Here is a 16,076-nt window from a genome sequence, read left to right on the forward strand (position 1 = left end):
TCTTTTCTTAAGGATTTTGGTCCCAAACAAATCACACGAATTTTTTTTTCTTTAATATATTTTTATGGTGAATTATATTAATATGTTTTTAAAGTTCAAGTGAATTTTGTAATTCTGAAATGAGCCCAACTTTGTCAGGAGATTTAATCTTTCAATCTTTTTGTACACTTATGGATTCAATTTGCTTATGTTTTATTCAGAATTCTTTTTTGAGTTTATGTACCTTAGAATGACCTATAATTTTTCTTTTTTATATTCTTCTGTTTTTTCTTTAATATGTGTGTCAAAGTTATACTAGCCTCATAAAGTAAATTGGGAAATATTTTCTTTTATTCCATTTGTAAGAGTGTAAAAATTAGAATTAGTTTAACTAATTTGGGTTGTTTCTAGTTGTCTTCTCGAATTAGCTTAGGTTGGAAATGTTTTTAGAAATTAATAATTTGCCTAAGAATTCAAGTACAGTTCTCATAAAATTATCTACAATATTTTTTATACTTGTAATCAGGTTATACCTAGTTTATACCTATATTTTCATACCCATTATTATAATTCATCTGTTATTTTTCCTTGATCAGTTATGTTAGAAGTTCAACAATTTTAATAGCAATTTCCTGGGTGCTACAAACCCATAGGAATAGGAAATACAACTTGATTTTGCCCATTAAAACTTATTCTCAAGTGCTTGAAAAACTAAGCTTATTACAGTAAGTTTTTCCAGAATGAGTATGAACTTGCTTAGAATTGTCTAATTAAAACCCCATTTTCTTGACTTATTCAGAACAAGGAACTAAGGATTCAATGTGACATGATGTCTTTACAATTAGAAAAAGAAATTGCTAGAAGTTCTGTGGTAGGTTGCAAAACGGTCACAAATTCTTTGCATTCTGTGTGTGTGTCCCTTTGCAGTGTGACTTCGCCATTCCTTCTTTGACGTGTGGAGTCTATTTTATAACCTTGAGTCTGGGCTTGGTCATGTGACTTGCTCTTGCCAGTGGAACATCAGCAAATGTGACACCAGCAGAGGCATGGAATGTCCTTGCACATGGTGGCCTCCCATCTTATATGGCTGGGAGTTTTTCTGCTACTGTCAGAATGAGCCTGGGATTAGACTCCCAAGACTGTCAAGACAACTGTTGGTTGAAACAGTGAGGCCAGATCAGACCATCTGACTGCGGCCAACCTAAACCAAACTACCCAGAGAAGCCACAGAAATAGATGAAAAAAATAAAAGAAGAAAAAAAAAACCAAAGCTTATAGCTACATGTTTAGCTGAACTTCCCTCCTGTATACTTTTTCTCTACTTATTTCTCAGGCAGTTTCTAGGGGTGGTGGAACTGTTGGTGCCCAATTCGTTTACCTGACGTGTCCTCAGGATTGATAGGACCGAACTGCAAAAGTTGAGAGATGTGTCAATCCGTTGTCTGCCTTCGCAAGTTACAGGCAGAATTTCCGAACGTGGAGCAGAATCGCTAATCTTAGATTGTCTATTTTGAGTCATGACTTCCTACTACAAAGCAGCAGTTACGTGGTAGAAGAATTCTTATTCCCCAGAATGGTGACCCAAAAGATACACTGTAGTTACACGGTTTAAAAGGTTAGGCCTTGGATTCACAAGGCATAAGGGGAAGCCAGTGATTGAATAACTTTTTAAAAGACAAACGTGAGTGTTTTGTAACAGGTCTGAATAATGCATTTGTCTAATTCACTGCGTCCTATGTATCTATTTTCAATTTCCCCCAGATTCTCAAGGCTCTACGTATTAGCTGGTCTTCTTTTTAATGAAATTTGCCCTTGCAAGATTGTAATAATCAAGAAGTAGAAAATAGGATATTTTGACAAAAGATAAAAGGCTCCTCTAGAAGCAACTAGTTCTGATCAGGTTGATATATAAAAGGTTGTGGTTTCCAGATCTCTCATTGAAGAGAAAGTAGAGGAAGCTGAAGAGATGACACTTGGGGCTTGTCTCTGGCTGCCTTACTAATAAAAAACACCCTAAAACATTTCTCTCATTTCTAAACATGTCTCTAAATAAGATAACTTATAGAAAACAGAACCACAAAGGACTGGTTGTTGCCCAGACAAATTTCCATCTATAAGATCGGAGCAAGAGAAGTATCGGTTGCTTCAGGATATTTCTCGTCTAGGACGAGATACCCCAGAAAGTAGGAAAGAGAGTCCTGGATAGAATTGATATCAAACATGCACTCATAAATATATACACATTCATATCCAGTTAGGCAGCTAAAAAGTCAATAGTCCTATTGCTTCTGTAGTTGAATTAAAATCTCCCATTTCCAGATGCAACATTTAGAAATACCATCAGATGCTCCTCACGATATAGAGAAATGTGTATCTAGAACAGGGTCCCCAGGGGCGAAGAAGGCAGCCGTAAGAGAAACTTATATCCATGAACCAAGCTTGTAGCGCGTCAGTATATTAAGGTTTAGAATTCCATTTTGCTCCCCAGAAAAGAGAGAACCCTAGAGATGACCCCTTGTGTTACTAATAGCGGCAGATCACTTTGATTCCATGATTACATGGATTGAGGTGCCTGAAAGCGGGCAAGGGGAGGGGCACAACAGGGATTATAGGATCAGGTGTACTGCTACTTTAAAATTATGCAGGCCTGGCCCCGTCCAGGTCCCTCCCACTGCTTGAAGCACCTGCTGGAAGCTTGGGGAGCTCAGTTCCGGGCGGGCCACCAAGCGGACTGCGCTCTGAGGCTCTGAGTTTCAGGTAACCTAGTGTTTGCCATGCAGAATGCTCTCCTCGGGCCCCCAGGTCTTCCTTGCTGCATTCCTGCCGCTGTGGCCTATTTGCTGAGAGTAACCCAGGGGTTACCACAGCGTTGCCAGGCAACGAGGGACAGCGGTCCTGGGAAGAGCCATTTGTCACACTGAGGGGACTGGTTGAAATGCAATAAAGAAATGGTACTTCAGCTTATTTATCAGGACAATTACTTACGCAGTATTAGGGGTCCATATTTAACCTACAAATACATAGTCATAGGAGGAAACACGAACACAAACGTTTGCTAAATACTAAGGCATAGGACGGACAGATGGTGTTGGGTTTCTAATCAGCTTTACTGTGAGCTTAAAGTTGCTGCACATGCTGGGATGGGGGGAAAGGCCCAAAGTGCTTTGCCAGCTTTATTTCGGACAGCTGTAAGTTAGCTGTGGGCTACAACATAAGGTGTGTGTGAAAAGAAAATCTATGCAATTCTTTCCCTTGTTAAGTAGATAGCGCTAATTCCCTGGGGTAGAGTGGTAATCCGAAATGGCTGCTGGTGAAATATAGGCTCAAAAATATCTAGGTATCCATGTATAGCTGGTATTTATAAGACTGGTCGTCCTGTGGACTATTCCGGTATCTGATCTCCCCCCAAAATGAAGACGGTTACCGAAGGAAGGAGTCTCTTCCTCTAGACAATGTACTTCCAAGTGTTTTTTCTTTGAGAATTTCAACAGTGTTTTCTGTCGGGGGCTCAGAGTCCTCAAGCCTGGGATGAACTTAAATTTTAACGATGTAGCAGCTTTTCCTTGACACTTTGTTTTTGCTTCCCAGACACCAGCTGCTACTCATGCCTTCGCCATGGCCCAGAACGTCTCTGGTGTTACCTCGGTGTGAAAACGTGTATGCGGTTTCCTGAAAATGGAGTATCTCAACATCACTTAGAGCACCCCGCTTCAAAGTGTGGCTGGCGAGTGGCATTGGCCTTATTTTTTACTTAGGAATGCTTTGCTAGGAGAAGCATGCTTTTTGGTGAACATGAATGGCTGGGCTCTTTCCCTGGGCTTCTGCTTCTTGACGCGTGTCACCGAAACCTTGATCTTTATGTATTTCGCCGCCATCTCCTTGGCTGACTCGCGGGGTCTTTTCCCAAGGCTGGAGAATGTGGGAGCTTTCAAGAACGTGTCACTTGTGCCAACCCAAGCGACGTGTGGACTCCCAGACCGAAGCACTTTTTGTCACAGCTCTGCTGCTGCGGGTCTCGGGTTCTGTACCCAGCGGCTTTGCATTCAGGATTGCCCCTATAGATCTTCAACTCCCGTCTACACGGCCCTCTTTTCCAAAGGCCTCAGGAGCTGCATCACAGCAGACGAGCGTGATCTGTGTCCCAACTGCCAGAGCGATTCCACAAGTTTTATTTTTGGAAGTCACAAGAATTGCTTTTCTTCTCCTCCTCCTCCGAGCCTGGCGGCGTCATTCACTCTAGCCGTGTGGCTGAAACCTGAGCGAGAGGGTGTAATGTAAGTAGTAGAGTGAGTGTGAGCTTTCCTGGGGTCCTGGACAATCCGTAGTGGTGACGACGATGGCCACACGGATTCTCAACTAGAAATGAAGGCTAACCCTGGACTTCGCGCGATCGAAGGTCAACTCCTTTGCTAGTCTTCCTCTTCAGGTTTATTTTCCAAACTTCCCCCCCGAAATTTAGATTTCGTTCCTCCTTTATCGTGGGTGAAGTGAGCCCTCAAAAAAGAATATGTAAAAACAGTTTCATTGCAGGCAGATCTGTTTCCCCGTCTCATTCATCTCCCAGCCACTGAGCCAATACTTTGGTCTTGGTCTTCAGAGGCTCAGCCAGGCTCAGTGTGAGTTTTAACGTGTAGGGGCTAGTGGTACAAATGATTGCTGTTTTCTAAGTTCTGATCTAGGTTTTTATAAACAGCCCGCTCCTGCCAGAGTGTAAAATTCTCATCAGGCAGAGAGCTCTCCGAGGGCTTAGGACTGTGTTTTATTCATCCTGATTTTCCCAGGAAGAGATGTTTGTTTGACTCATGGAAGATAACCCAATCATATGAGTTGAACACATGAATAATCCTCTAACTCTGAGAACATACCAGCTTTTGACCCTTTACCTTGTGGTGTTTTCTGATAGGATATATATAGGTAAGCATAAGAGATTCCCAAAAGCTTTTATGCCATCGATCATAGTAGAAATGCTTTTGGTGAGTGGACTGGGGGCTTCCTTCCCATTATTTTTTGTGAGTCTGTATAATCACCTGTGTTTCATTCTGTAATAGCCTCTAAAACTGACCTCTCACTTGTTTTCCCTAAGTGTTTAGAGCCAATCTGGAGGTTTGAATAAGTAAGGAAATTTTGAGACCTTTTTTTTGCTTATCTTTTTTCTTCCTGTAGGGTTTGTGACTCTTCTCCTTCTGACAGTTTCTTTGTTTGAGAGTGTTGGCCAAATATCTAAAAACTTGTGAAACAAACCAGAAAAGTCTTATAATCTCATAAGCAAATATGACTTAAATGTCTTTCGTGTTTAGTTTTAATTTGCCAAGTGAAAGTTGGCATTTTTTTTTCATTTGCAGTTAAAATGATCACAAACCATTATCTCTATTTCTGTATCTCCTGTAAAAGCAAACCTTAGGTTTTTTGTTTATTTGTTTTGTTTTTTTACTGTATGAAATGTCAGTAAATCCAACCTACTCAGTTTATGTAAAGGGTCCAAAGAGTCTTAAAAATTGTCTGTTGACAAATATGGCTAGGGAGAATTATTTTTTCCCCAAGTTTTTTTCCGTGGGATAAGTCTCTACCAAATTCTTCTTCTATTGGTTTCATTTTGTATAAACAAGACAGGGGTATTGATAGAGGCAGTGGCACATGGTTTACGGTCTAGAGAGTCCCATGCATCAAGGTCGTTTCCATTCTCAAAACTAAAATAACTATGGGAATTGGGGGAATTTCGGGGTGTTTGCACTAGATAAGTAAAACAAACAAAGCATGGATTATCCAATTATTGTTTATCCAGGAGCAGAATAAATCCAGTTCCTAAATATTTTGCTACCTGCCTTCCTCTCACATTCATTATCTACCAAAGCTAGTATGTTTACAAGCAAACAAAATAGCAAGGAAGATAATCAATAACATATTAAGAAATGCATTTTCAGTAAGCTTGGGAAAATAAGCCTGCATTTGGCAAATACATTCTTGAGTAATGGTCAAATTTTAACTTGTTGATTTAAACTCAAGAAAAATGAGTAGAGGCAAACTCTTCTTAGGTTGTTTGAGACCTGGACACCTGGAGGCAGGGGGTCAAGAGACAGCAATTTCATCCCAGGGATTTAGAAATATCAACCCACCAGAGGGTTAAAAGGAAAAAAAAATCACAGTAGAATTTCTATAAAGTTGAACCTGTTTGCCTGTGTTAAAAATATCCTTGTTCTCATAACTTTATCACCAAAAAATATACAAAATATAGGAAAACAGTGAAATAGTAACTATTAAGTGGTCTCCAATCTTATTTTCACCTCTCAACTCCAGGAAAATGTACATGCAAGTGAGAAGGAATAAACTGTGGAAAATGTGACCTTTAAGGAAAGTTTTAAAACCTCTTTAGCAATAGTTCTTGCTTGGCCCTATCTTACCTTTGTTTCTTTGATGCTTCCTCTTCTTGATTTGGTCTTCGACTCCTTGGTTTTTTTGTCTGCTGTATACCTGGTTCTGCTGTTCTCAGAAAACTCGTGAGCTAATGGGGGAAGACAGATCGATTGGTACCATTACTAAGGCAGCACAGTGTGTTAACTGAACACCAATGAAGGCCTCTTAAGCTACCCTGAACCAGAGAAAAGGATTCCAGGATAGGCATGGCCCTGGATATGCCTGAGTTGAGTAGGAGGCAGACCCCTCCATGACCTGGTGAAGTTCTTCTTCCTGTTGAGTTCTTGTCTGTGATATGCAGGTTGATGGGCATCTTTAAGAACTAGTTATTTGGGGAGATGTTAATAGCTAATATCAGTGATACTTGTCTTTAAATAGCAGATCTTTGGGAGTAATCCACTCAGGAGGCTACTAGCAAGCATTCATCATGTTCTGTCTTCTGCTAAGAAGTTGACTCTCTAGATTGAAATGTGAGAGAGAGGGATGAGGCTTCACTTCATAGCTGTTTCTGCTCAGGGGGTACAGAGTGGCCCAAAACATGCAGTCATACACTCAACATAAGATAATTTATATGAAACATAAATTAACGTAGAAAATAAACATTTATAAAAACACCATTTGTCTATTTACAGGGATGGGAAAATTGTGCCACTATGATGAGAATAGAATTGATTTTTTAAAAAATAACTGGGTAATTGGCCGGATGTAAGACCTAGAACATTTCTGAACATTCTTCTGTTTTATCAAAATATTATTTCACTGTGGTCTTTAGAAGATTGTATGATCTTTCATTCAAGATCATTAATGTCCTGTCAGTGCCTCAGTTGGGTTGTGTGGCCATGGAGAGCTCTTACAGACACTGGCTTTGGCTTCTGGCCAGTTGATGAGGAAGTAAGTAGAGTCTGAGTGCAATTGTCCATTCTCCATTTCATCATGGGAATTCAATAGAGCAATTCTGACTTCAGGGCTAGCACTTTTGAGTCTTCTATGGACACCAAATTCTCTTTACATTAAAAAAAATTTTTTTTTTGCATGGATGACTCAATCCCCAAGCAGGACGTCGTGTCTTGTACCACTTCCTACAAAAGAAATAGCAGAAGACTAATGAGCCAACAGGCTAAATGTTGGTTTTGCCCGATGATTCAAGCACTTTCGTTTTCATCATGAATCTCGTAAAAGGTTTTGAGGTTCTGGGGAGTATATTGTATATAAGAATTCCCATTTTTTTTTTTTAAATAAAAGGGCTTCTTAATTGGAGTACAATGAGTATAACTTGCTCTGAATATAATGGCATTCAGGATTCAGGCACTCATTCACTGGGTGCCCCTCTGAGGGGAGTTTGGGGTGATTTTCACACCACTGTAACTGCACAATGCCTTAGCATGTCTTTTAGTTGGATGCTGATCTTTTCTCTCTCTTGGTTGCTTCCTAAGGTGTGTTATAGAAAAGACTGCGGATGGGCAGATTGTGTTCAAACTTACAATATCCGAGAAAGAGACCATGTTTTATTATCGCACAGTAAATGGTTTGCAGCCTCCAATAAAAGTAATGACACTGGGGAGAATTCTTGTGAAGAAATGGATTCATCTTAGTGTGCAGGTGAGTAAAATAAAAAATATTTAACATTTGGTTAAACACAAGGATCTGTCTTCCTTTCTTTCCTTTAAATGGCATCTTCCCACAAGGTCTGGAGCTGTTCTTTTCGATTTCATTTATGTGTAAATGACAACTAAAGAAAAATAACATTTAAATGACCTGGTGATGTCGCTCTTGATAGTCCCCCCCTCAAAATTGCTGTGAAAACTCCCACCAAAGCTTGGGACGGTGCTCTTTGGGATAATGAGATTCTTAGGAAATTTTTATTTAATTTGGTTAGTATATTATGTTAAAAAAAAAAAGTGGCAGGCTCTTTCAGGGACTGGTACTGATTTTACTAGTTATGGCAGCATTAAAGCCCCCGCCTGGTTTTTACAGCTGTCTCTTGCAGATTGCGACTGATGATGTGAATAAAATTTGGCTGTTGCATTAAAATGCTGACCTTAGAACTAATGAACTTTACACTTCAGATGCTCAAAAAGTGTTATATGATTACTTTAGTTGTCAGTCACGGTTTGTTTTAGCCTTAGAAGCTGCTAAAGACTGAGATAACGGTGAGAAATCTGGTATTTTACAGTTCCTGGGAATGGAGATGGAGTTTATCCTTTCTTCTTTTCAGGGTCCTAGAATGGCCCAATGTAGCCAAAAGTCCCCACATGTGGCTTTCATACCAGAGGTCCAGTGTACAGCAGTCCCCACCCCATGAGCTCATAGGGGTGGCTGAAGAGTGTTTCATGCAAACCCCATTCACAGGAAAGGACGGTTTTGCCCTCATTCTTATTATGGCAATAATCTCTGATGTCTCACATTGTTCTTGCAACCTGAAGCAGGTCGGAAGTAGAATTCCTTCAAGGGCCTTGAGAATTGTTCTCTAGGTTTTAAAGTTTATTTTAGCACAGATATCATTCTTGAGGATTTCAATACACTTCGTACATATCCTTGTTTTGCCTGATTGTAACTGAAATTCCACTGCGTCTTGCCATAGTAGTACATTAAGAGCCTTAGGGAGAAAATTTGAAATATGAATGCAGAGAGGTAACAATGATTGATTTCTATAGGAAGGTATTGACAGAGGAATATCTGATCAGTGTGTTTTGCCTTATCTACTCAGCTTTTACTTAGGATTTGAGTTTATCAAATGCAATTGACAGTGAGTGGTATTTCCATAGCACCAGGTTTGAAAGGAGGTTAAGTCATGCCTGGTTTTAAGGCCATGGTTAGCACACGATGGATTCAATCTGGTTGTGCTTACCTCTCATTTCCCAGTACTTATAGATAGGGAACTCATATGTTCCGTATCTTGACATTGTCCATCCCACCCGCTGACCAGTGCGGCCCAATTAGGTTATAATGTTAAAAAATAGGGAAATAGAAACTGTTGAGGAAAGGAAATCAGAAGATGTCACATAGATAATGTTTGTTGCGTAATCTTGCATCAACAATGATAAAAAATGTTTTTGACTTCTCTTTATTTTGCCTTATCTGTGAAACTGTGCTATGTTTTGGCAGGCAGTAGTACATTAAAAGCTTTACAAAAGAAAGTTTAAAATCCAAATGTGAAAAGGTAACCATGACTGAATTACTCTCCTGGGAGTAAAATGTTCTTAGAGTGCCTATTGAAATCAGCATTATCATTTCAATACATGTCAAATATGAGTCATTTTCTAGTTTAGGCAAAAATTTCTTTATAAATCTTTAAATCTTTCCCTTCTTTCAAGAAAAGGTTAAAGTACTTATGATTTAATGAGGCTGCTTTATTTCATATCTGTTGGACTATCAAGAGAAAACTTGTCCTTTCCAATCTGTGTACTACTTTTTAAAATTTATTTTTACATAAGTTTTCCCCCATTCTACATTGTAAGTTAAAACAACAGAACAGTCCTAAAACATTAGGACTACCATACAGATCAGTCATTTGTTCGCCTGGCATTTCTTGGTGCATTTGGGGACAACCCAGCATTATGAGAATCTGGATTCATTCAAAGGAAAATTAGTGATTATTTATTCTCAATTGGAGATCTGCCTAGGGTTCCTTTAAATTGGACACCAGTCTGAACACATTGAAGATACTATGAAATTTATAATAATTCATTTTATAGATGTTTTAAAAGGAATGTGCTCTTTCTTTAAAGGTTGCTGTAAAGTAGTGGGGAGGACAAGAGATCAGATGTAGGGATAATTTATTCAGGTAATTCTTCTCTGTAGTCTTAAAAAAACCATTTGACTTCCTTCCTTCCTTCCATAAAAAGAGGTTTGGACTAGGTGACAAAAGGAGGCCTCCTTGAATTCCTTCTGAATTCACATAAAAAAGTAAGTGGAGTGTGGGGGGCGAGGCACAGTTGAAGTTTAGAAATCACTTGAGTTTTATAGGGTTGTCTAGATGTAAGTGATGGAGGCAGCTCCGTGAGCTGACCATTGGGCTTGTGCATTTTCCTGCTTCTCCATGCTGTCTGGTGTTCATAGAGAAACATTTTTTTGGCAGATTTTTATGGCCAGGATGGGGACAAGTGCAACTTGTAATTCTTTCACAGTATAACTGCAAAGAGTATATTTTTATATTAAAGGCAACTTACTGTTGCATTATTATATCATACATCCAAATTCTGTTTGACTTGGGGATTAGAGACTTCCATCATGCTGGGCATGGGATAGAACACATAACTGATAATCTGGTTTAGTCTCATTTCAAATTGCAAGCCTAATTAATATGTATGCATATTTTTACTCATCTTCTAATATGACCACAAATGAATGAATTTATATGGAGTGTGCATGTGTGTGTGTGTATGCATATATGTGTAAAAATAAAACATACACCTTTACTCATAAAATTGGCTCAGAAACCAGAATTTAACTTACAAAGGGTTAGTAACATAAAATTAATGAACAGATCTGACCTTACACCTTACCTCAGACAGTTCACTCCATACCAGCTTTCCATCAGTAAAATCAGAATTTTCATTTCCCAAATTCCAAAAAAAGAAATGAGTTTTAAATAATTAAATCCCTGAGCAAAAAAGATGCCAAGAGGAGTCAGACATATGGAACACTGAAGGTCTAGTTTCTTAAACAAAAGTTGCCCGATATTATAGTAATGGATCTAACAGCTTTTATTCAAGAACTAGCATTTTGAAGCTTCAACCTGTTGGAAAATGATTAGTTTTTAAATTAATATTCATTCAGGGACTTGAATCTGACACGATTGCCAATTTAAATTTCACTTTGGGGTTTAATATATTGGCTATTTCAAATTACATCAAGCTGAAATTCGTTATGTCATATTTTTTATACTAAAACTGGAAAAAATCAATTCAGACTTTTTATTATCAAATAGGGAACACTGATACCATTAGCAGGTTTTTTAAAGCTTGCTTTTCATATCGAATCAGCATGTGGTTTTGGTTGTTGTAAGAGATCTCTTGATTTTTTTTTCTTAAAAAAGTTTGAAATACATAAAAGAGTTTTACTTTAGCAGTTTGTTACGGGTTGGGAGGTAGAATGACGAGGAAGCTTTTTCACATTTAGCTGCCTATCATTTAAAAGTCAAAGCTCAGACTTTCTTATGGAACAACTGGTTTCCCTTAAGGGGTTGTACACATTTTATAGGACAAAGAGCAGGTAAGAATCATGAGTATAGTAACCCTTGTAGTAATTATGCTAAAGTATGGTAAAACAATTTATAACTTGCAACTGATGAAGTAGTACAACTGTGGAAGCAAGACAGGGTTCAGCAGTGGGCTTGGATGCATTTTCTATGATCTTCCAAAGGCTCCTGGATACACTGACAGTTCAAGAGCCAAAGACGGTTCTAGCCACGGTGAGGTAAAAAAAGAGCAGTTCTAATACAATGAAGGAAAGAATGCATGGTAAATCAAGTTTTAGGAATCAATAGGTGAAGAATAGGGGTTTTATAATCACAGTTTGTTCATGAAATATGTTCTTTTGATTTATGTATTCAATCTGAAAAAGGGAAACTATTGATAGTTCTGGAGCAAAAGAAAATGCAATTTAGCCAACACTTGCTGGAATAGATAAACCAAGTCTCTCAATTAATCTCTGGGATATGTGCCCGTGTGCGTACTTTATAAAAGTATTCCGTATCTCTGTTGATCGAAGGAACATAGAATGTCCATGCAAGCTGATGGAAACTTCCTCCTTCCGTCCAAAAAGCTCTGTGTGCTGGGATTTTCACGGGGACACCACCTCAACCCGCACTCCAGGAGAATCCCAATCCATATTGTTTAATACTTCCCAATGCTTTAAACTGTTAACTATTGATATGTGTGGGTGCGAGGGTCAAACATTGCTATTTGCGCAAAGCCTTCTGTTTGTCTCCAGCTGCTGAATGTCCCCTGGATTAGTTGACTAGGTTTAGTTATCAAAAACTAATTAAATATCAATAGAATTTATCAAATTATATTTCAGAATTAGTTAAAAATGCTGATAATAGTAGCTGCCATTACTGAGCTCTGATTATGTAGACTGTATCAAACACGGTATATGTTTAAATTTCAAATGCTTGTAATAGTTCTGTGTCATTGGCTTATCTTCATTTCACAGATGAGGAAAATGGGCCTTAGGTAGGTTAGGTCAAATTTACAACCTAGATTTATAGTCTCCAGTTTTTCTGACCTTAAGCAAATAATAATAATAATAATAATAATAATAAATTGCCATGGACCTAGGTCACTATGATGATCTGAGGAATAAAGTTATTTGAATCCACTTACCCCCAAAAAACAAGAACTGAAGACATAGCTATAAAGTAAATATAAATTATTTTTCTGTTTGTAAATTTTTTAATGTAAGTATTTGGAATGCTTCCCATATTGGCATGATTTGTACAAATAATTAAAATCAGTGTATTTTACAACTATCTCCTCATTGAGACAAATGGTTTAAATGCACAACAGAGTGGAATTTTATGTAAAGTTCTGCTCAGTATATCTCTGGTTCACGGCAGTCAGGAACGGAACAACTACAGTGGGTTACCCCGTCCTGATCACTGGATCCATGACGTATAGAACCAAGGCATGTTATGATACAGGAGAAATAAGAGGAGACTTCTTCCCACTTGATGATGGAGAGAGGTAAAACCACCCATGTAAAAATTATTCTCTGTGTGTTTTTGCACGTGACTTCTAATATTTGGTAGGAAGGTGTGGCTTTGAATTTTGACATTTTACTTAAATTGTGCAACCTTCAGGAAAATCATGTAGTTCCTTGAAATATTGGATACCAATGACAAATATGGAATAAAGATAAACCCAGCCTATTTGGTTTACACCATAAATGTGACGTGTAAAGACAATAATGTCTGATAAACCACTTTATGATCTGTTATGATGGAACTTACAGTCTATTAGAAAAAGACAAAGAATCACACCAATGAAAGCAAAATTATAACTTTGATATGTGCTGTGGGATCATATGAAGGACAGTTTGATCAAATCACTGAAGTCAAGGAAGGCTTACTTGAAGAAATTACATTAGACGTGTGTATTAGTTTTCCAGGCCGGCCCTAAAAAAAGTCACCAACTGGGTAGCTTAAAACAACAGAAATTTATTCTTACACAGTTCTTGAAGCTAGAAATTTGAAATCACAGTGTCCACAAGACCATGCTCCCTTTCTCTCTGAAAACTGTAGAGGAGTAGCCTTCCTTGTTTCCTCTGCCTCCACTGTCACATGGCTATCTTCTCCCCTTGTGTGTCTCTGTCTTCTTGTCCTATAAAGACATGGTTATATTGGATTAGGACCCACCCTAATTCAGTATGACTTCATTTTAACTGATTGCATCTGGGAAAACCCTATTTCCAATTGAGGTCCTATTTGTAAGCGCTGGGGATTAAGATTGTGAGCAACACAATTTGGTAGATAACAAAAGGTATACAGTAGAATGCATAGGATTCAACTAGGCAAAGAGAGGGGAGAAGGACATTCTGTACATGCAGAGTAAGTAGCACAAACACCCTTTTATAAAAGAGAGTATGTTGCATGGGAGAAATTAAAAGACCAGTGTGGGTAGAAGGCACCAAACTAGAACAGCATGTGCAATAAGTCAGAGGGGTTGGAAGAGGCTATATTTTAAAGAACATTGTTGACCATGTTAAAATGTTTTCAGTGGGACTCTACTGAAATGTTTTAGGTAGGGTACAGGTAATGGGGGAAGAAGGAGAAGGAGGGAAAAATGTTTGACCTAAGCAGATGATCTTTTCATAAAAACCCCTTTGGTTCCAGTAAAGGAGAACGGTTGGCATGAGGACAAGATTACAGGGTTGTTAGGTTGAGCTCATGTTCCCCAGTGAGATATAAGTATACTTTGAGCTATAGAGATGATAGCAGATATGTAGAGAAGTGGTCAGGTTTGAGAGCTCTTTGGGAATTTAAAACAAAGGACTTGCCAATGGAAGAAATTGGAGGTTAAGGGAAGGGGGTTGTGATAAATCCCATGTTCCTGGCTTGGACAAGTGCATGGATAAGTTTCATTTGCTTAAATATAAACACTAGTAAGAGAATCAGATTTTTTAAAAAGGTTTTTATTTATTCATTTGACAGAGCACATAAGCAGGGGGAAAGTCAGAGGGAGAGGGAGAAGCAGACTCCCTGCTGAGCTGGCTAGGAGCCTGATGTGGGGCTAGATTCAGGACCTGGAGATCATGATGCCTAACCATCTGAGCCACCCAGGTGCCCAAGAATCAGATTTTTGATACTTAGCACATATGAACTAGAATTTGGCTCAGGGCAATAATTCTCAATTGTAGAAATCATTAATGTCATAGAGACTTGAAAAAATATTCTGATGCCTACACTCAATTATGTCTTCATTGGTCTGGGTGAGGGCCAACCATTATCTCTTCTCTTCTTCTTTCCTCTATTTAAAGTGGGTAACAAAGTAAGATAATCTGAATTCCAGACAGGAAATGATCATCTCCTATTCAGGTATGTCAGGAAACATGAATAAAGAAGGTAAGATGTGAATTAACTCTTGAAGCGAGATAGGATTTAAGTAGGTGGGCAAGAAGAGGAAGGAAAAATTCAATAGATCAAAATGGGAACAAGGTCTGGGAGGTGAAAATAGCAAAAGGTTTCAGTAAGAGTGAAGGTCTGAGTTTCTTAGAAAGAAATACATCGTGTCTTAAATTAAAAAGACTGGAAAAAAAATAGCTTAGAGGTTTACATAGAGATATGGAGTTTGGTTTTTTTCCCCCTGACAAGCAACCCATTTTTCCCCACCTGTTCCTAATCCAATCTGTTTGGTACTGGCTATAAGCCATTAGTATATAAACAATGCATATATACACACACATACACAAAAAGTTTAGCTAATATGAGCAGAAAATCATCACATATCCCATTATAATGTTTAACTTGTATAAACCTGAATGTTATCAATCTAATATTTCACAACAAAAATTTAAGTCCCGTAAGACCTTTCCTATGGAAAGACCTCCAATCAAGTTCTAAAGCAAGCCATGATGATGACAGCTTTGTAATAGAGCTTGAAGTCTGGAGTTGTGATGCCACTGACTTTGGCTTTCTTTTTCAATATGCCTTTGGCTATTCGAAGTCTTTTCTGCTTCCATATAAATTTTAGGATTATTTGTTCTATTTCTTTAAAAAAAATGGATGGGATTTTGATAGGGATTGCATTAAATGTGTAGATTGCTTTAGGGAGAATAGACATTTTCACAATATTTGTTCTTCCAATCCATGAGCATGGAATATTTTTCCATTTCTTTGTGTCTTCCTCAATTTCTTTCATGAGTACTTTATAGTTTTCTGAGTATAGATTCTTTGCCTCTTTGGTTAGATTTATTCCTAGGAATCTTACGGTTTTGGGTGCGATTGTAAATGGGACTGACTCCTCAATTTCTCTTTCTTCTGTCTTGTTGTTAGTGTAAAGAAATGCGACTGATTTCTGTGCATTGACTTTATATCCTGACACTTTACTGAATTCCTGTACAAGTTCTAGCAGTTTTGGAGTGGAGTTATGCTTAGCGAAATAGCGAAATAAGTCAATCGGAGAAAGACAACTATCATATGATCTCTTTGATATGAGGAAGTGGAGATGCAACGTGGGGGGGTTGGG

At 38.3% G+C, this 16,076-nt stretch overlaps 1 protein-coding gene across 2 annotated transcripts in view; it reads left to right on the forward strand.

Annotated features, from left to right (window-relative positions):
• Window positions 1-3,771: 3,771 nt before the first annotated feature.
• The window catches only part of USH2A (usherin), a gene marked incomplete at both ends in the record, with an annotated part of 700,457 nt that continues 688,152 nt past the window's right edge, over window positions 3,772-16,076 (forward strand). For both annotated transcript variants that reach the window (XM_080825193.1, XM_080825194.1), the window contains 2 exons: window positions 3,772-4,253; window positions 7,824-7,989. In XM_080825193.1, coding sequence (XP_080681319.1) covers window positions 3,772-4,253; window positions 7,824-7,989 — 648 coding nt within the window. The remainder of the gene's footprint in view (window positions 4,254-7,823; window positions 7,990-16,076) is intronic.

This window comes from Martes martes (assembly GCF_963455335.1).
Source record: "Martes martes genome assembly, chromosome: 15".
Lineage (NCBI taxonomy): Eukaryota > Metazoa > Chordata > Mammalia > Carnivora > Mustelidae > Martes > Martes martes.